The sequence below is a fragment of the Struthio camelus genome, chromosome 10 (assembly GCF_040807025.1).
Source record: "Struthio camelus isolate bStrCam1 chromosome 10, bStrCam1.hap1, whole genome shotgun sequence".
In the NCBI taxonomy this organism is placed as follows: domain Eukaryota; kingdom Metazoa; phylum Chordata; class Aves; order Struthioniformes; family Struthionidae; genus Struthio; species Struthio camelus.
This window is the reverse complement of record NC_090951.1, coordinates 3,168,083-3,186,947: the sequence shown is the minus strand read 5'-3', so window position 1 is coordinate 3,186,947 and position 18,865 is coordinate 3,168,083. Positions and strand designations below refer to the sequence as shown.

At 55.2% G+C, this 18,865-nt stretch overlaps 1 protein-coding gene across 1 annotated transcript in view; it reads left to right on the top strand.

Annotated features, from left to right (window-relative positions):
* Positions 1-18,865, top strand: part of JPH3 (junctophilin 3) — a 61,125-nt gene that overhangs the window by 34,281 nt on the left and 7,979 nt on the right. The window contains exons 3-4 of the mRNA XM_068955319.1: positions 4,501-4,625; positions 10,332-11,251. Coding sequence (XP_068811420.1) covers positions 4,501-4,625; positions 10,332-11,251 — 1,045 coding nt within the window. The remainder of the gene's footprint in view (positions 1-4,500; positions 4,626-10,331; positions 11,252-18,865) is intronic.

Sequence of the window (18,865 nt, the reverse complement as noted above, 5' to 3'; positions counted from 1 at the left end):
CCCGTTTTGCAGCACAGACAAACATGAGTGATAAAGCATCTGCTTTGCGCTCCCTGGTAAGCCTGAATCCCACGGAGCGAGGAGTATCCCACTTCCCTTGGCTGTGCTTTTGATTTCATGGGGGAATCAGGGGAGCAAGGAGTTTGTCTGCTTGCAAAGGAACAGAAATCCCCCAGCAAAAGTGCCATGGGAAATATGGAAAGCAGCTCTTCTCCTTGTCCAGAAATGTTGACCATATGATGCTTTTTCTCGTCAAAACCATGAATAATGCAGGTTCCCCCCTGCCTCCAGCACACAGCTTCCTTTGGACCCAGACAAACTTTTGCTCAACTAGTCTGTTACCTATTTTTCTCAGCAATGAGTCAGTTTTTCATAGGGGAACACAAGTGAAAAAAAGAAACAAGGGTGGCGATCTCTCGTCTGACTCCGGTTCACCCTTCACACTATCGCTGAGCTCAGATAAAGCTGGATGGAGGTGATGGGCTTGGACCCCAAACAGGTTCCCTGTGACACCGGCTCCGTCTCCTGCCATTACCGGCATCGCCCTTGCGCTCCCCAGCAGACCCGGCTCCCTTCCAGACGTGGTTCAGCTTCGCCGCTGGTCCCGGCTCGTCCTGTTCAACCCTCTTTTTGATGGCTCGGTAAACTTGCTCTAATTTCCAGCCTAATTTTAAAGCAGTTTGTTCTCTTGCCAGCACACTCTGTTGCTTTAGGCGCCATTCGAGCCTTGCCTAGTTTTAATTTTCTGTGGTTCCTTCCTGAAACCACTTGGTGCCACAGGCGTGCTCAGACTGCTGTTGCCGAGAGCTCAACCCGTTTTGGCCAAACCAGCCCCAAGCTCCAGATTTGCAGCGAAAGCGCTTACAGAGGCGCTTAGCGAATACAAAGCCGGGCCAGAGCAGCCATCCATGTTCCTGAAAAGCCATGTTCTTCCTTTAAAATCAGTTTATTCCAGCTTCGTATAGATTAGGCGAAGCTGAATGATAAACTTGGCATTACGTGGCTCTCATAGGCATTAGCCCTTCCCCTGTCTCTTCTGGCCAAAACACAGGAGATCTGTGAAGATTTACAGAAATCTGGTTGTGATTTTCCACTCCCTCCTGCCAGTTCTTCTTGCCAATTTGACCACTTGCCTGGCCGTAATCGGAGAGGAGTGAGTCAGCCTAATTTTATTTTATTAATAAATAAAATATCCCATACCAGCCTCAGAAGGGACTCCCTGCCCTAAACCGAACCAAACTCTTCCATCTCAACATCTCTAAACCACCCCCAACCATCATCCCCATGGCGCTTCCTAACCCCATCCTTACCTAAACACCTTCCAGTCAGCTCAGTTTTGATGGTCAAATGCACTCAAATGGGATTTAGAGGTTGGAAATGTCAGTCCAAAGCCTTTATGGGCCGTGGAGGGCAGAGGAAATCTGGATGAGCCTCTTCGAGCAGATACACCACCTGTAAATGGTGAAGACGGGGGCGAGAGGGCACCGTGCCCTTGCGAGCACTGGTCTCGTTAAAGAAGGGAAGAAGCGAGCTAGCAGGACGGTCTGCCCCAATTCTTCCTATTTATTTAATTCCTCCTCTCCCCGAGCACCCCCAGCCTCCTCCAGGTATGCTTAATCCAAAGGGAAGGGTTCGGCCTTATTTTTCCTGTGGTTTCTAGGATGGCTTCTCCGTCTGGGAGGTTTATCGTGGCACTTGGGGCAGGCTTGAAGCCCCGTTAGCTGTGTGTCACCGTGCCACCGTGCCTCCCGAATCTGCGCCGTTGGTTTCGGCTAGGAGCAGATTCCCATGCCGGAGCAGTATCTGATGCCGCTAGGGGTGTCCTTCCCTTCCAGCACGTGTGTCATGGAGAAAGACCTGCTTTACAAGGAAATAAAGTCAAGCAATTAACTGGGGAATTAAGATTTAGTGCACGCTACGAACAGCAGGCATATATAAAGGAGACAGCTGTTAAATTTAGTATGTGACAAAGTCATGCGAACACTAACTGGATTACTTGCATTTATTTGGGAATACTTATGTATTTTATTATGCAACGTATAGATCATCATAATTCTGCTTTTCACTCCGACGGCGCCTCTCCTCCAAGCATCTTAGAGAGCATTACAAACAATTAAGCCTGCCTGCGCCTCGGCGCAGCGCTCCACGTTATATCCGCTTTGTGGGCATTGAGTTTGTTTTAGATTGGAGGTGGCTTAATTAATGTGATTGATTTTTAACTCTGCCTGGGCCTAATCCCAAGCTGCGGCTCTTCCTGGAGGCCGTGGGGACCAACCGGTCCAGAAGTCACGGGAGCGAGCCTCGGGCAGACCCTGTCCCCCAGGGATGGGTATCCTGGCCCGTTTCGGTGAAGAAGGGGAGCCGACAAACCCCCGGGATGGCAGGGCAGCTGGGACCCGGCCCCGGGTGCCGCAGGGTCGGACCGGGAGCTTCGTCACCGCCACGGTCCAGCCGCCCCGCTCCATCGCCTCCCTTCCCGCGGCGCCCGAGGAAGCTCTTGCAGCGCAACCTGCCGCCTTGCAAACAGCCCCGTCTGCCCCGAGACGGCCACCGCTCACCAGCGGCACAAGCCGCTCGCCACCGCTTGCCGCCTGCCTCGCTAGCAGCGCGCGGCGAGAGGCGGCAGCTCTTGCCTCCGGTTGCATCTCCGGGGAGGAGTTTGGGGAGGCGGCGGGTAATCCTGCCTGCTGAGCTTGGTCCAGACGCTAGCAGACGTTATTAATTCTCCGTGTCAAGCCAGCAAGCCCTGGCAGCCTATTGTATAAAGGTGCTGCAGCGTGGAAGAGCCGGTCCCTGCCCTAAAAAGCGTCCAGGCGGAGGAGAAGGCAGAGCGCGAGCCGGCCGGAGGAGCGCCGGCGCCGGCCAGCACGGCAGGGCGTGCTCGCAGCGCCCCGCTGTCTCACCGCCGAGACGGTCCTGCAGAAAACACCCAGCATTTCCATGGCCGCAGATAGTCAGCATCCTAATTTTAAGCTTGGCGTGAGCACCGGCGCCGCTCTTAGCGCCGGGGTGGCTGAAGCGGGTGCTTTTTGGCACAACCCGGCCCGGAGGAGAGCACGGCCCCGGCACCACCGCTGCCGCCCCGGCGAGCCCTTCGGGGACCAGGCGCCTCCATCCCCCAGCTGCGCCGGAGCAGCCGGTCTATAGAAACGGGCACCCGGCCGGGCGCTCCGCCGCCGCCGTCGGCGCGGGGGCAGAACGAGGCGCGTTGCTGGCCCCGTTTTCCGTTTGTAGGAGCCTGTCAGAAATGGCACTGCACTCGGAGCAGCTGCAGGAAAATTAGAGGGAATTCAGAGAGCAGCAGGAAAAAAAAAAAAAAAAGACTAAAGGAGATGGAGGGACTGATTTTGGAGGGAAAAGAAATCAGCTGAGCTATTTATAACGCTGCCTGCCCCAGTGCGTGTAGCAGCAGGCATTTTTTTTTTTTAAAGCGCCTGGATAGCTTAGCTCCGGGGAAGGGATAAATAGTGACCGGTCCGGCAAGGCTGCGCCCAGGAAAGCTGCAGCGGGGTGGTGTGAGGGGACACAAACCCTGAGCAACGGGAGGAAAACCCATCAAACGCAGGCGCGTGGGAATGGCTCACGGTGAGTGAGTGCATGGGACAGTTTCGCACTCGGCACCTGGGCGTGCGCTATAAAAATGCCCTGATAAAGGTGCATTAAAGGGTGTTAGGGGCAGTGCTGACTGCAGGCACTGCGCCTAACCCTGCTCTTGGTGGCAAGTGATGCTTGTATTTACGCATCAAATAGGGGGAGGTGGATCTTCAATTTGTCATCTGGAAGTGAATGTTTGGGTCAAAAAAAGCTTTAAATTCATAAATTCAACCCCAGCAGCTTATGGGCCTTGCAGACACAGAGGTTTCTGCAGCCGCCTGCCCGGGCTCGCTCCTGCCCCGGGGGGGCGGCACATCCGTGGACCCTCTCCTGATGGAGGGCTCTAGGTGAGAAACACAGCCTGGGCAGAAGAGCCCCGAGCTGTAAATCTCGAAAAGTGTCGTGTCCATATTTCCAAATCGACTGGGAGATTTGCAGCCTGGAAAACGTCTGTTAAGGTAGCACAACCCATCTCCCAGCGATCGCGACCTCCGGCGGTGGCTCCTCCGTCGGGGCAGTACCCAGCGGCTGGGGGCTCAGCCAAGGGAAGTTTGGCCGTGCAATTTGGGTTTCTCGCTGTCTGGCTCTGACCGCTTTCCTCGTCGTGGTCAGCTTCAGGGGGAAGCTGCAGTTTAATGTGAGTCCCTGCGCAGAGCCTCAGCCGCGAGCTGCAGAAGGGCTCCCGGCTTGGGGCAGCGTCTGGAGCTGGTCCGGCGAAGGCGCTTGCACGTGCAAATGCCCCTTGCTCACCTGTGTGCAGCTGAAAACACCCTTGTCACCGAAGCAAACCCAGCTGGGGAGGTGGGGGGGACACCCACCCGGGGGGGGGGGGACACCCACCCGCTTCCCCGACGCTGCTGTCCCCGGCTGCCTAACGCGGTCCTTGTCTCTCTGGTTGCCTTGCAGGACGTCCCACTCCCGGGCCAAGGCGGACGCGGCCGTGGCAGCGGCGCAGAAAGCTCAGGAGGAAGCGCGCATCGCCAGGATCACTGCCAAAGAGTTCTCGCCTTCCTTCCAGCACAGGGAGAACGGTCAGTGCGCGCCGCCCGGCCCCGGCCCCACCTGCTTTAAAATCCTGCTTTTAAATTTGCAGCCCATGATAGTTGCATGGAAAAAAAAAAAAAAAAAAACCAACAGATGCACAGATGCCACAATGCAAATACAAACAAAACCCAGGGCGGTCGCTTGTTTTTAACCACACAGCTTTTAGAGCCCAGTCCGTGAGCACAGCGGCGGTGCAGCAGGTTCGTATCTAATCCTTTATCCTGGGCCCAATAAGCCCGTCCTTGCGCGTGCAAAGGCAGCGGGGAGCGCGCACTCGTGCACTGGAGATTTGCTGGGTCCGGGTGAAAGGCCGCGATCGGTCCGCGCGTGCCGGCGGGGGGGTCGTTTTGCTCATCATGGACTCAGAGTTGTCGGGACTTTTCTGGACCGCGGGAGAAGCAGAGCCGACCCGCAGCCGGGCTCCGCCGGCGCGCGGGCAAGGCCCCCGCGAAGGCTGACTGCCGCGGGAGGACGAGGGGCCGAGGCAGGCGGGAGCGGAAAGATCTGAGTCTCCACAGCAATAATGAACATAGCAATTAATATATGTGAATGGCTTTATTCAATAGTTTCCCTGCACCGAACCCTCGTTAGAAGGCGTCTATCGGGTTTTTTTCCCCTCCCCTCCAGCTCTTTAACTGAAGATTACTCATTTGCCTTAATTGCTCCAGGGGCTGGTGGTGGTGACTCATTCCCACGCTGCTGTCCCGTCCCGTCCCATCCCGTCCTGTCCCGTCCCGCGGCGGGCAGAGGGGCTCCGTGCACCTTTGGGACGATGCCTCACCAGCCCACGCACGCGGTGTCGTTCAGCCGGGGCGGCGGGGTCCGGGGCACCGTTGCCTCCGCCGGCGAGCTCGGCCCCGCCGCACGGTGCTGCAGCGAGGTGGGAATCCAGCGAACCCGCCGGGGCCGGGGCGGCGCACGCCGGGTAGCCACCCGGCCGCGGTCGGCCGCTTCCTGGCCTGAGCGTGCCTGGGGGACGCGCTCGCCCCCGGCGGGGTGCAAAGCGGAGCCCCCTGCTCGGCTGGCGGAGGGGGAAGCGGAGGTCCTGCCCCAGCCGCCTTCTTCTTGCAAAGATATAACAGGTACATCGGCGGCGTGAGGTTTTTTTATTTTTTGGCAGGGCTGCATGGTCCCTGGGGCCCCGTCAGCCCGGGGATATTCCCTATCGCCATTTCCTCTTGCCGAGAGACTTTGCTGCTTTAGCCTCACCTCTCGGAAAATAAATTTTTTGGTAATACGTCTTTTACTAGCTCCTAGATGGGGACACGGTGTTTGACTTGTGTTGGGGCTTGTGGTGCTCACGTCGGGGTGGATGTGCGCGAGCGAGCGAGGGAGAGCGGGAAGGAGCTTCCGCTTAGAGCATCTCGGGAAGCAAACGCGCCGGCCGAGACGCGTCGGGAAACCTGGGAGCGCCGCAGACGAGATCGGGCAGAAAACAGCTGCGAGCGGCAGCGTCGCCCCGCTCGGCAGCCCCGCGACCTCGGGGGGCGAACGCGCCGGCTTGGGGCCCGCCGCGGCCCCGGGGAAGCGGCGGGAGGAAGGGACACGCTGCCGGCGCGGTTGCCCCGCATCGTCACCCGTTACGGCCGCCTCGAGCCTAATTTTAGCTCGGAATAACTGTCCAACATCCGCGGACGGCGAAAGGCGGCGCGGCGCAGCTGTCCGGCTCCTCCGCGCGCAGCACCGCGCGCCCGCCCGGGGCGGCCGACACCGGGCGCCTCCGCTGCTGCGGGGGCACGGGGTCGCCTTATCTCAGCAGGTCCGCCTGGGGGGCTGAAGACCAGAGGTCGCTTAATAAATTGGTCCCCGGTGCGACTCTTGCGGGGGGCGGTGAGGATGCTGCAAAGGAGCTCGCCCCCATCTAGGGGTGTCTTGCACCTGCGAGGGATTTTGGTGCGCCCCCGGGGCGATGTGCCGGGGCGGGGGAAGATTTGCAGGGTCGCGAGTGCCCAGGCTCGCGGGGCTCCTCGGAGCGCGGCAAGGCTTTCCCTCGGCCGCTGCAGGGTTTGGGGCGCCCGGGACACGTTCGGGCTCCCGCAGACGACTAGGGACCAAGCTCGAACTGAAATATTTGAGCATTGTCCGAAAACAGACAAAAAAAAAAAAAACCCAGAGTTTTCTGTGGCAGATAATTTAAAAAAAAAAAAAAAAGACAGTCGTTGGGAGCCCAATCGCCCATCAACAAAATTGCCTCTTTGGGAAGTTTCCAGGCAGCCGGGGCACTGCTTACCTCCCCTGCGTCACCTGCTTCGCCGGGGGGGTGCGCGCGGGACGCTGCTCCCCGTGCCGCTCCCGCAGCCCGAGCCGGACGCCGGCCTCGCGCCCCGGGGGTCCCCGCCGCCGGCACGGAGCAGGAGGCTGGCGAAGGCCGTATCCCGGCAGCGGCGGCTCCGAAGAAGATGTGATAGAGAAAATTACTCAGCAGAAGCGGAGAGATTAGAGCAGGCGCTTCAGAGCATTTATTTTTAAACTGTGGTAAGAAAATTGAGTTCTTCCTTTCCGAGACTCATTTCTTGTCTAGCCATAGCAATTGCAATTAGATGCATTTCAGGGGGCATTAGGCAGTTAATATATTTATCAAATTATTCACGTAATTTAGCATAGCTTTAGCTGGGAACAACTATGCCTTGAGAGGGTAAAATGAGACTTAACTGCTGGTAGCTTTCACCCCCTCAAAATAATTTGGTGGTTTGTAAAAGATTAATACGGTGGAGATTTTGTAGTAGTCTGGAGAAGCAGCATGTTTCGTGCTAGCCGGTCTCCTCCACGGAGCAGGAGCCCTCGGGCGTCTCCTCCTCCCTGCCCCGTCCAGCAGCAGGAGACACCTCTCCTGGCTCCGCCGCTCCTGGAGACTCCAGTGACGGGGACGGACGGCGGTGGGACAGCCTTGCCCACCAGCGCTCCTAGTGCGTGACAGCCTTCCCGTGAGCTTGGCGTCTTCGCCCTCCTCTCTAACCACCCGTCCCCTTACCGAAATTTAACACTGTTGTTCCCTGCCCTGTTCTCAGCCGAGAACAGCGGATTCCCTTTGCTCGGCAGCAAACGTCGCGTGCTCGAGGACTGGGTCCCTCCTCAGCTTCCTCTCTCCTGGGTGGTGGGGAAACTCAGCCGAAACTGAAAACCGAGCTCTTTCAGTCTTTCCTTGCAGATTGTTTTTTCCCAGACTTCTGGTCATTCATCATTTCCTCCTGTGGATTTGCTCTGGTTTGTCCTTATCTTTAGTGAAGTCTGGTGCTCAAAAACCGGATACGGCGCGTCTGCAGGGAGCTTCCCTGTGCTGCACGGAGCAGGAGGATGGCTGCATGGTGCAGCACGCTCCTTGCCCAGCTTTTGGGGTGACAACTGTGGTTTCTTCTTTCTTTTTGCAGCAGGAGCATTGTTTGGTGCTTTTCTGGTCCTTCCACATCCGCTGCGTGCAATAACAGTGCTCTCCTGGCTGCAGTGGAGTCAAATTAAGAGGTGGCCTCCAGCTCTGAGCTCCCTCTGCCCAGCCTTGGTCCTGCTGTTTCCAACCTAACTTTTACGTAAATGCTTTTGATACAAAACATTTTTTTTCCATCTGCTTATTTAACCAGGCGACATTAAGGGAGCTGGGTTAGGGGATATTTCTGCAGGGGGTTATGCTGGCACTCCTGCCTTGCAGGGTACCGGCCAGCGAGGGAGCTGAGGATGGCGGAGCTGGTATTGCTGCAGCCTGGTTCCCGGGGCACCTGTTGCGAGCACAGCACTGTGCAAACATCTGAAAATAAGTCAGGGATGTTACCTGGTGCAGGAGCTCTTTGCAGTCCTGCTGAAGCTCAGCCCCTTGCTCGCTGCAGCTCGGAGTCCCCCAGTGCAAACCGGCTGCGGATGCGCGCTCCTGCCATTCATGCCATGAGGGTCTGTAGCAGACAGTGGCAGAGAGTGTGCGCTAGGTGGGCATGAAAGAAGTGCTGCTGCAGCTTTCCCACGGCAGGACGGGACACTCGTGGCACCCGCGAGCCACCTGCCTTACCCAGGGCATGGGGTTTGCATAGAGGCGCCTTCAGTGTCAGCTTTGTGAGCCAGGGTCGCCGTTTTGACGTTACACAGACATGCTGTGAAGACGTTAGCGCGGACTTTTGCACGCGCTGTTAGTGGAAGTCAGCAGGCTGCTAGGTAATTGCGTGCACACGCGGCTGCTCGGAAATCGAGGGGGACATAATTTCTGTATTCAGCTACGGAGATTGATCTGCGGCAGAGCATGTTTTGATCACGGTGGAGTAAAGGATGACCACGCGTATTAAACTCCTGTAGCCCTGAACATGCTGCCTTGCTCTTGCCCAACCACGAGGCCTGGGCACCCACATGGTCTCCCGTCGCGCTGGGCTCCAGGAGAGCCCAGCAAGGGTGGCTGAAGGGGGAAAGCTGCATGCCCTGCTCAGCTGTATGGGGCAGGAAGGCCGTATCGGTTAAAAGGAAAACCTACCGTCCATTTGCAGTTCTGTTTTGTATGGTGGTGGGTTGTCTTTTTTTTTTTCCCCCCTAATGGGAGGCGCCACCAATGCAGCACATCTGCTCAGAAGGGATCATCTCCATGTGAAAGCTAGAGGCGAGGTGCCCCTTGCTTTCCTCGCAGGGACAAAAGCGGCGTGTTTCCCATCCAAGGGCAGAGCCTGGGCGCAGGGGCAGAGCCTGGGCGCGGGAGCAATCCCGACGTGCCCTCGGCACGCACGAGCACCGAGCACGAGGCGCACTGCGCACCGCCTCCGGCTGGGTCTCCAATTTTTCCCTCACATGCCTGCGAACCAGATTTGGCGATGATGGAAAAAGGTGGACAGATGGATCCGTGCCGAATGCAAACGGACAGGGGCGTAATCACCTTAGCGGGATTAAAGTCACTGGGGCTGTGCGCAGCACATGAACGGTGCCTGCAGGAGCCGGGCGCCCGCACTCGAGACCAGGGCTCCTCCCTGCCAGGGCTGCGAGCTCCTGGATCCTGCAGAGAAAAGCGGGGCTGCACGCAGACAACAGCCAGGGCCCGTGGCCTGCTCCTGTGACTGTCCAGGGCTCCTGGCAGCTCTGCCTAGAGAGCAGGCTGGGTGCTTCGTTGCCACCTTGCACAGGGCTGCCGCACACGTGCCCGCATGCAGGGTCTCTGCCGACTGGGGGGCAGGAGGGGAGGCAACAACTGCAGGTACCCGAGGACCGGCCACTGTTGAGCCTGGTTTAATCAGTTGGAAATGAAAGCCGTAGTGGTGGCAGGCAGTGTGTGGTGCTGCATCTAAAAAGGTAGGTGAAAAAAAAGCTGGTTTAATGCATGATGGAGCTGAAGGGAGAGCAAAATGTTCCTGTTCCTGGAAGGGGCCGTTGCCCTCCTTAGAGTCAGCTTTGCATCCTCCCCCGTTTTGACAAAGCCTACATCCAAAAGCAAGCTATTTCGCTAAGCCACCTCCTGAGCCGGGCTGCAGCTGCTTGCACCATGTTGTTCTGCAGATGCTCTGGATGATACCAGGTTTGGTGTTAAGCTAGTGACACCTTTTTCCTCAGTCGTGTAGCAGGAAGGCATTTATTGTGCTACTCTGCTGCTGTCCTCAACTTGCCCTATGGCTTCCCTGCCATCCAACACGCTCAGTCCTATTCTTTGACATGAAAAACTCCGGTAGGTGCCCACAGAATAGAAATAATCCTGTTGCCTTTTTCTCTCTCTTTTCTCTCAACTACAACACAAAAAGGGCTCGAATGCCAGAGGCCAAAGCGGCAGAATTCGAGTGATGATATTGAGGTCCTTTCCACCGGGACACCGCTCCAACAAGAGAGCCCTGAGCTGTACCGGAAAGGGACCACTCCATCTGACCTGACTCCCGATGACAGCCCGCTGCAAAGCTTCCCTGCCAGTCCCTCCTCCACCCCGCCATTGGGCCCTTCTTGCAGGAACAAGAGCACGCATTTCTCCAGGCAGGTCTCAGTGGACGAAGAGAGGGGTGGGGAGATCCAGATGTTGCTGGAGGGACGCGGTGGGGACTACTTGCGACCCAACAGCTGGAGTGAAGAGAAAGTCAGTGGGACTCGTGGCGTGAGAAGTGGGACGCTGCGCAGTGGTCAGCTAGGGTCAGCCTCCATCCCCGAAGACTACAGAGGCCGGAGTGGGGGACATAAACACTCGGCCTCCAACCACAAGCAAAGAGAGAGGTGGACAGATTCCCCAGCCACGGTTTCTTGGACTTCCCACCACAGGTCCCACAACCACAGCTCAGGGAGCTCCAAACTGCTTGAGCTAGATGAGGAGAAGATGAGCAATTATGAGATGGAGATGAAGCCCCTCATGAGGATGGATTCTTATATGCAAGAGATTCACACCCAAAAAAGACACTATAGCAAAGGGGGACCCTGCAGGGGCATGGCTGATGACCATCGTGGGGAAGACCGGGGCTTCGGGGTTCAGAGACTGAGGTCTAAGTCCCAGAACAAAGAGAATTTCAGGCCAGCTTCCTCTACCGAGCCTACGGTGCAGAAACTGGAAAACCTGAGATTCGGGGACAAAGCTGAACCTCGGCTACTAAGGTGGGACTTAACCTTCTCCCCGCCACAGAAATCCTTACCTGTTGCACTAGAATCCGAAGAGGACAATGGGGACACACTCAAATCCAGTACGGTAAGTAGGCAAACTTGTGTGTTGAAATCTGGCCAAGAAACCTGATGCAGAACTGTTGTGGTACTGCAGCAGAGTGGAAAGGGAGTTGGCTCTGCTAGCAGAACTGACCCCTGAATTATCCTGTATTTGTGTCTTCCACCCCCCCTACTTCTCCCATGCTATGCTGGAAGTTGATGTGGAGGTTTCTGTGCAGCTTTCAAAAGCTTGCTTTGGCTGCAGACTGTCTTGGTGGGGGCAGCGGGTTTTTCAACAGAGGATGCAAGTAGGGAAGTTTGATTTTGTTTTGCGACCTAGCCCAGGGCCAGCAATAAAAATACATTGGATTGCTGGGTTTTTGAACATGTACCTTGTGGAAAAGCTGCAGGACTAGGCAAGCCTTTGCTGATGCTACCTTATGCTTAGGTTGTAGCAACAGAACTTCCCGCTGGCCCAAGAGTGTGACGTGACTGTCGCAACATCACTGCTTAAATCCCAATAGCTTGCTATTGCATCAGGCTGCAGTGCTCCCCCTTGTTCCACTGCAGTGTTCTGGCACCACCTGTTGACGCCATGGCCTTGTCACAATGTTGTGTTGGAAACCTACCCAGATGGCCAAGGTACCGTGGCCATGGAGCAGGGCACATCTTGGCAAAAGTGCTGCTGATATTCTGGGGAGGGGGTTTGGACTCGGTATGGTTTCACTCCTCTCATTTGTAAGACTTTCTACATGCTGTAGAAAGCTAGGGAAACGTGGTTTAGATGAACTACTATGGCCAGATTGCAGCGCTAACTTGGAAATCGTTCTCAGAGAGAAATGATCAATGGGACAGCACTACACTGGAGTGGGGGAATTGGGTGGCTTTCTGCAGGGGTCCGTCCTGAATCGATCATTGCTCAGGGTTTTCATTAATGATCTGCATGGTGCAATACAGCTCATGTTTATTCACCATGCAGATGCCACCGAGCCAGGAATGGCTACAAGCACTCTGGTGAGGGAGATGTAATGCAAAAGGATCTTGGCAAACTGGAGACAACAGCATGCGATTCAGTAAGGGTACACAGGTAGGAAAAGGAGGCTGTCAAGTGTGTGGAGGACAAGAAGGTGATCAGGAGTAGTCAGCATGGATTCACCAAAGGGAAATCATGCTTAACCAACTTGATAGCCTTCTATGATGGGACAACTGGCTGGGTAGATGAGGGCAGAGCAGTGGATGTTGTCTACCTGGACTTCAGCAAGGCTTTTGACACTGTCTCCCATAATATTCTCATAGGCAAACTCAAGAAGTGCAGGCTGGATGAGTGGATGGTGAGGTGGATTGAGAAGTGGCTGGATGGCCGAGCTCAGAGGGTTGTGGTGAATGGCGCAGAGTCAAGTTGGAGGCCTGTGGCTAGCGGTGTCCCCCAGGGGTCAGTCCTGGGTCCAGTCTTGTTCAACGTATTCATCAATGACCTGGAGGAAGGGACAGAGTGCACCCTCAGCAAGTTTGCTGATGATACTAAACTGGGGGGAGAGGCTAACACACCAGAAGGCTGTGCTGCCATTCAGAGGGACCTGGACAGGCTGGAGAGGTGGGCGGAGAGGAACCTCCTGAAGTTCAACAAAGAGCAAGTGCAGGGTCCTGCACCTAGGGAGGAATAATCCCATGCACCAGTACAGGCTGGGGGTTGACCTGCTGGAAAGCAGCTCTGCAGAGAAGGACCTGGGAGTGCTGGTGGACAACAAGTTAAGCATGAGGCAGCAGTGTGCCCTTGTGGCCAAGAAGGCCAATGGTATCCTGGGGTGCATTAGGCAGAGTGTTGCCAGCAGGTGGAGGGAGGTGATCCTGCCCCTCTCCTCAGCCCTGGGGAGGCCTCAGCTGGAGTACTGTGTCCCGTTCTGGGCTCCCCAGTACAAGAGAGACATGGAGCTCTTGGAGCGAGTCCACCAAAGGGCTACTAAGATGATTAAGGGCCTGGAGTGTATATGAGGAAAGGCTGAGGGAGCTGGGCCTGTCCAGCCTGGAGAAGAGAAGACTGAGGGGGGATCTGATCAATGTGTACAAGTATCTGAAGGGAGGGTGTCAAGAGGATGGCGCCAGACTCTTCTCCGTGGTGCCCAGCGGTAGGACAAGAGGCAACGGGCACAGACTGAACCACAGGAAGTCTGGTCTGAACATGAGGAAAAGCTTCTTTACCGTGAGGGTGACTGAGCACTGGAGCAGGTTGCCCAGAGAGGTAGTGGAGTCTCCTTTGCTGGAGATATTCAAAAGCCGTCTGGACACAATCCTGTGCAACGTGCTGTAGGTGACCCTGCTTGAGCAGGGGAGTTGGACTAGATGATCTCCAGAGGTCCCTTCAAACCTTGGCCATTCTGTGATTCTGTGATTCACTGGTGATCAACAGGAATGACTGGTTGTCTCAAAGCACGACCTGTGAGGAAAGATGGGAAGAGCTGGAGTTGTCGAGGCTACAGAAGAGGAGACAGAGCAATCTTCAAACATATAAACAGCTGCTGCAAAGTAGAAGGGAATAATTTGTTCTCCGTGAACAGAATTAATGACCTTAAATTCAAGCAGCAGAGGTAGAGGCTAGCTATTAGGCATTACTAGCAAGTCAAGAGCTGGAATAAATTGCCTGGGGAGGCTGTGGTGGCTGAGAGGAAGGAAATGGACCAAGAACAGGCTGTAGCACAGATATAACTTGGATAGAGTTGAATGGGCTTGGGAGAAGGCTGAGCTATGTCACTTCCCTACATCCTTTCCCACCCTGGCTTTTAATGACTCCAGGACCTACCGTTGAGAGCAGCTTCTTCACTTATTCTTCCCCTTGGTTTCACATTGTTAGGAGAGGTGATGGTGGTCCAACGGGTGCACGGCTGCCCTGGCTTAGCGCTGCTGTCCCTGTGCAGTGGGGAAGCCAGCGATGCTCAGAATTTGCCCTCACTGAGTGAGCATCGGACACGCGGCAGGGCTGAAGGGTCCCGTGCTGCCAGATGTACCACAGGCCAGGCGAGATGCGCACCTGGAAACCGGGAAATCTGTAACTCTCAGGTGGCCACATTTCAGGCTCAGGCAGATAAGAGGATCCAGCTCGCCCTGTCAGGGCAGCAGAAGACGTTTGTTTGGGAGACAGGGATCGTGAAACCTAAATGACATTTGTCAGTCACTCTGACAGCCTGGGCTGGAGGCATCCTGGTCTGCAATATGTGATTACTGTTACCATACCTACCAGCATCCCTGCTCTTCCAGTCGCCTGCCAACAGCTTTGCCAGCAGAACAAAGGTGTCGGTACCTGCAGCCAAGGGATGACAGCGAGCAGGTGGGGGAAAGGAGGGAGCAGTGACATCTTCAGCTAGCCTACTGCCTGCTGTGACCATGGATAAGTCTTCCCCACCCCCAGCCCTGGAGCCTGCTTGCTTCCTATTCATCTTGCAGGCTTCAGCGCAGGCTCAAAAGCGCCCACACAGCATTTGAGAACTGAACACTGTGTTTGCTGGTGGACTGCACTGTAGGACACATCTTGCCTATCCAGAAGAAATGAGAGCTCTAGGTGAAGCCTGCCCTGAGCACACACCAGTGAGCAAACAGGAGGGCAGGGAGTCTTGACCTGCTAGTGTAGGTGTCTGTGAAGCACTAAATAAATGAAAGGTATCATTAGGAGCCTAGCAGGCTTTCGGAGGAAAAGCAGCATCAGTAATTGCACGGACATCAACTCCGTTGAAGTCTGTGGTGCTTGCAGGTGGGTCCAGCACCTTCGATAATGTGACCTCACGTGGCTGCAGGGAGCTGGGAGAGACTTGGGTGCCTCAGCGCAGAGGCAGAGTCCTGACACATGGCGCGAAGGAGGAATGAAGCAAGCGTTTCTCCTCACTCAGAGCTAGGCGTTCCTTGGGGAGATCACTGGCACAGAGAGTCCTCGTGTCTCTCCCCACCCAGCCCAAGTTAGACACGCTGCTGAGGCTCACACCTCGCGTTCAGACCCCAGTCTGTGTGCTGGAGCCATCGCTGTTACATAAATCTCTCACACCCAGGGAGGAGGGCTTGAGCGGCAACTTTGGAGCTAAACAGCCACTAATGCAACATAACGTTAATGGCTATTTTGAGTGAATCCCGAACAATAACTAATAGGCACAGTCCGCTTGTAAAGATGCAGAGAAAAGCCATCAGAATGCACATCATACTTTTAAGTGCTGTAGCTGTGAAGCAGCATGTTCAGTTTTCTCACATTCATAACTGAGGGTGGAACAGATGGCGAAGGTTTGGGAGGAAGCTAATGTAATACAGAGGAAGAGATAATATGTGGATTTAAATAACCTACAATGCCAGCAACAATTTGTTCTAGCAAGAATTCCACCGTGCAAGCAGGGTTTTATTCCCGTGGCCTGGTGGGGGGGGGGGTGGGGGTCATCAGAAAGGAGCAAGGTAAAAGGTATAAAAGAGGAACGGCGGGTGCAGTGATTGGTGTTTCAACCTCCTGCATAACACCATGACCTTGCCTGCACCTTCCATCGTGGATCTCAAAGCATTTCTAACTCCAGAGACCAGAGTGATTTCCCTGAGGAGGAGAGGAAAGCTAAGGGGGAAGGATTTACCCCTCAAGCTGCCATCAGCCTGCCTCTGTGCTTGCTCCGTGACACAGGACACCCACAGGCTCAGTCCTGCACAAAACATTGCGTCCACGAGGGTTCCTACTCGTGCTCCAGCTTTTCCGATGTAGAAGTAAGGCTCCCCAGCTTCCCTGAAGCCCCATTTAGCATGCTAGTTCTGGATAACCCTCCCCTTCCTACCTGCAGCAGCTTGCCTCCAGCGCGCAGGCAAACCGCAGCTCCCGGGGAAGGCTGTGTGTGTGCGTGTGTGCGCGCGTGTGTGCCCACGCCATTTCAGCTTGCATGACAGCCTGCTTCCCTGTGATCCACAGCACTGCCATCTGTGAAGCTGCTCACTGAAAAGGGCATTTCTCATCTCTAAGACAGCTGGGCTGCTTCAGAAAGGTGCCTGCCAGTGAAAGAGAAGGATGCTGTTGGCTGAGTAGGTCTATTTTTGCCCTACCTGGAGTATTCCTGTGCAAAGCTGAGGTTACCCTCACAGGTCAGCCTGTTTTAAAAATAATCCGCCATAAACCAGCTCCACACAAGGCTCCATGAGCCCGGCGGGCTGGCTCTCTGTTTGCGTGCCAACTCCAGCCTGGTTCAGGAGCAAACACTCCTCCGTGAGTGCCCACAGGAATGAGAAAGGGGTGCAGATTTTGGAAAAAAAGTAGTCTCAGAACTATCCTCACTCTCCCCCTCTTGATTTCTGTCTTAGAAGAGAGGCTGGAACTGCTGGAGGCTGTGGGCTCCCTTGGTTTCCAACCTCTTGCAACGCGTGCACAAGCGGGAACGCAGACATCTAGAGAGAAGTCAGATGTATAGGTTGCTATTCAAGCTGCGGGAACTTTGTTTCTCACAGTCGTTTTTCACCAGTCCCTTAGAAATAGGCCCCAGACACCCCCTTCATGGGGGCTGCACATCAGTAATTGAAAACTGCTCTTACAGAGGTCATTTCTTGAGGCCACCACTCAATAGCACTGATGAAATTCAGGAAAGCATTCAGCCCTGCTTGGCGTTCACTACCAGGGGACTTTGGGGTCTCAGGGTCATCAAGCCAGTGCTACATTCATACAAATGGTTTAAAATTACATTTAAAGCCACCCGCTCTTTCTGTATCGCTGTGTGCGCTGACCCCTGCCCGCACAGAACAAACGCGCATCAATTGTCATCGTTCGGGCAGATGAAAACGGAAGCGAGCGCGCCAGGATGAGTGTCGGTGTTGTTGGATTAAGGGAATTATATGAACGTCACCACCCTTTCTGGCCTTAAAGGACTGTGAGGCACAAAGCTCACGCCTGTGCCTGAATGCATCACAGGTTCCTAGATCCTTTGAGGAGATTTAGAAGAGGAAAGGAAGGGAGAGAAAAAGGAATTGTTGAGACACTGGAAGGGGAAAGAGGTTTTCTAAAATGCCAGCAACCCTTTTGTTCATCAGTACAAAACACGTCATGCGTTCAGGGTTGGAGAAAAAAAGGATATATCTCCTTTTCTGCAGGTGCTGAACATCTGTAGCTTCCAAAAAGGAAAATAAGTGTTAGAGGCACACAGGTATTCAGCGTGCCTGTAAGAAAGGCCAGAATTCAGGCACGAACGGGGCCTGATTCATCTGTCCTCGTTTAGCAGGAGCAATCAGAGGTATTTAGATGAAGGCTTCTAGGGACACATTGTGGTCTCACTAAAGGCAATGGGAAAGCTCCCTATAGATGTGACTAGGCTTGATACTTGACCCTGTAAAAATCCTCTATCTCATCTCATCATGAAAGCCCTACGCGAGGGCAGCAGCCAAGAGACACCAACCACCCCTGACATTTCCTTCCATTGTCACAAACGTGAGCGGTCTCAGTTGTTTGCTAATGGCACCGGCCTCTTATTGCAAATTAATCAGGGGAGGCAATTGCAGCCTTCTGCAGAACGGGGTTGGCAAACAAATTTTGCAAGACATCTGCTCGGTTAAGGATCTCAGAAAGACCCGCGTCGGCTCCAGGTATCAGCCGGAGAGGCAGGGAGGGATCCCACAAGCCGCAGCGCCTTGCTTGCTTGCTTGCTTTCTGTGCAAGAGGCGGATTTGCTACCAAGATATTCCGAGCAGGTTTCACTGTCGCTGGGGGAAGCGAAAAGGAGGCAGCCAATCTGCGGCGAGCAGAGCGCTGTGCCGGGGCGCGCGGGGAAGGGATGGAGACAGCACTGCAGGCTGCGGGAGCGCTGGAGCCAAGGAGGGTACCGGCGAGGGGGGGAGCCCTGGCGAGGCTCGGCAGGAGCGAGGGGCCCCAGCAACAGCAGCTCCCCGCCAGCGTGGGTGACGCGCGCCCCTTCCCTCCGCTTCCGCGGGGCTCTGCGGCTTTATTCGGAAGGGACCGACCTCGGGGTGGAGCGTTTTCGTCAGAAAAGTTAGTCACTTGAAGCCCTGAAAGAATGCTAAATGAGATAAAAATAACCACTGGCAGTTTCCTCTGTAATGAGCTGACACCCACCGCCCGCACAGGCGGCAGCGCGTCGCAGCGGCGATGGCAAAGGCGGGCCGGGGGGGAGCTCTCCTGCGCGCAGCCCCCGGCAGCGGCCCCCCTCCCCGGCTCCCTGTTTCAGGTGCAAATTAAGCTGCCTAGACATATTGCTTGATTTCTGACCAGCTCCAGCTGCATCTCAGACGGGCCCTGCCGCAGGTGGTGGAAAGGCTCCCATCCACCTATGGACCAGGCTGCTGGGAAAGGGGCCGGGGGCCTTTCCCGCAGTCAGTCTCCTGAGGATAAACGCCTTGTTTAAGGAGGAAGGAAAAGAAAAAAAAAAAAAAAAAGAAAAAAAACACAATCAGAAGCTGTTCTTCCTCTAATCTCTTTCATGTACAGATGTGGCAGGAATTACTTGTAACAACATGAGGTAAATAACGTTCAGAGGGAAACGTGGTGCTTAGCTCAACAGCGTCCTTCTAAAACCCTTTTAATCTCGGGGGGTCTTTGATGCAGCTGGAGAACGCACCTCACTGCCTCTGCTACTGTCACCCGCGGCTCAGCTCCGGTTTTTGAGCCCGATTCCACATTTCCTTCTGCCTGTGAAAAACCTGGGGTCAAATG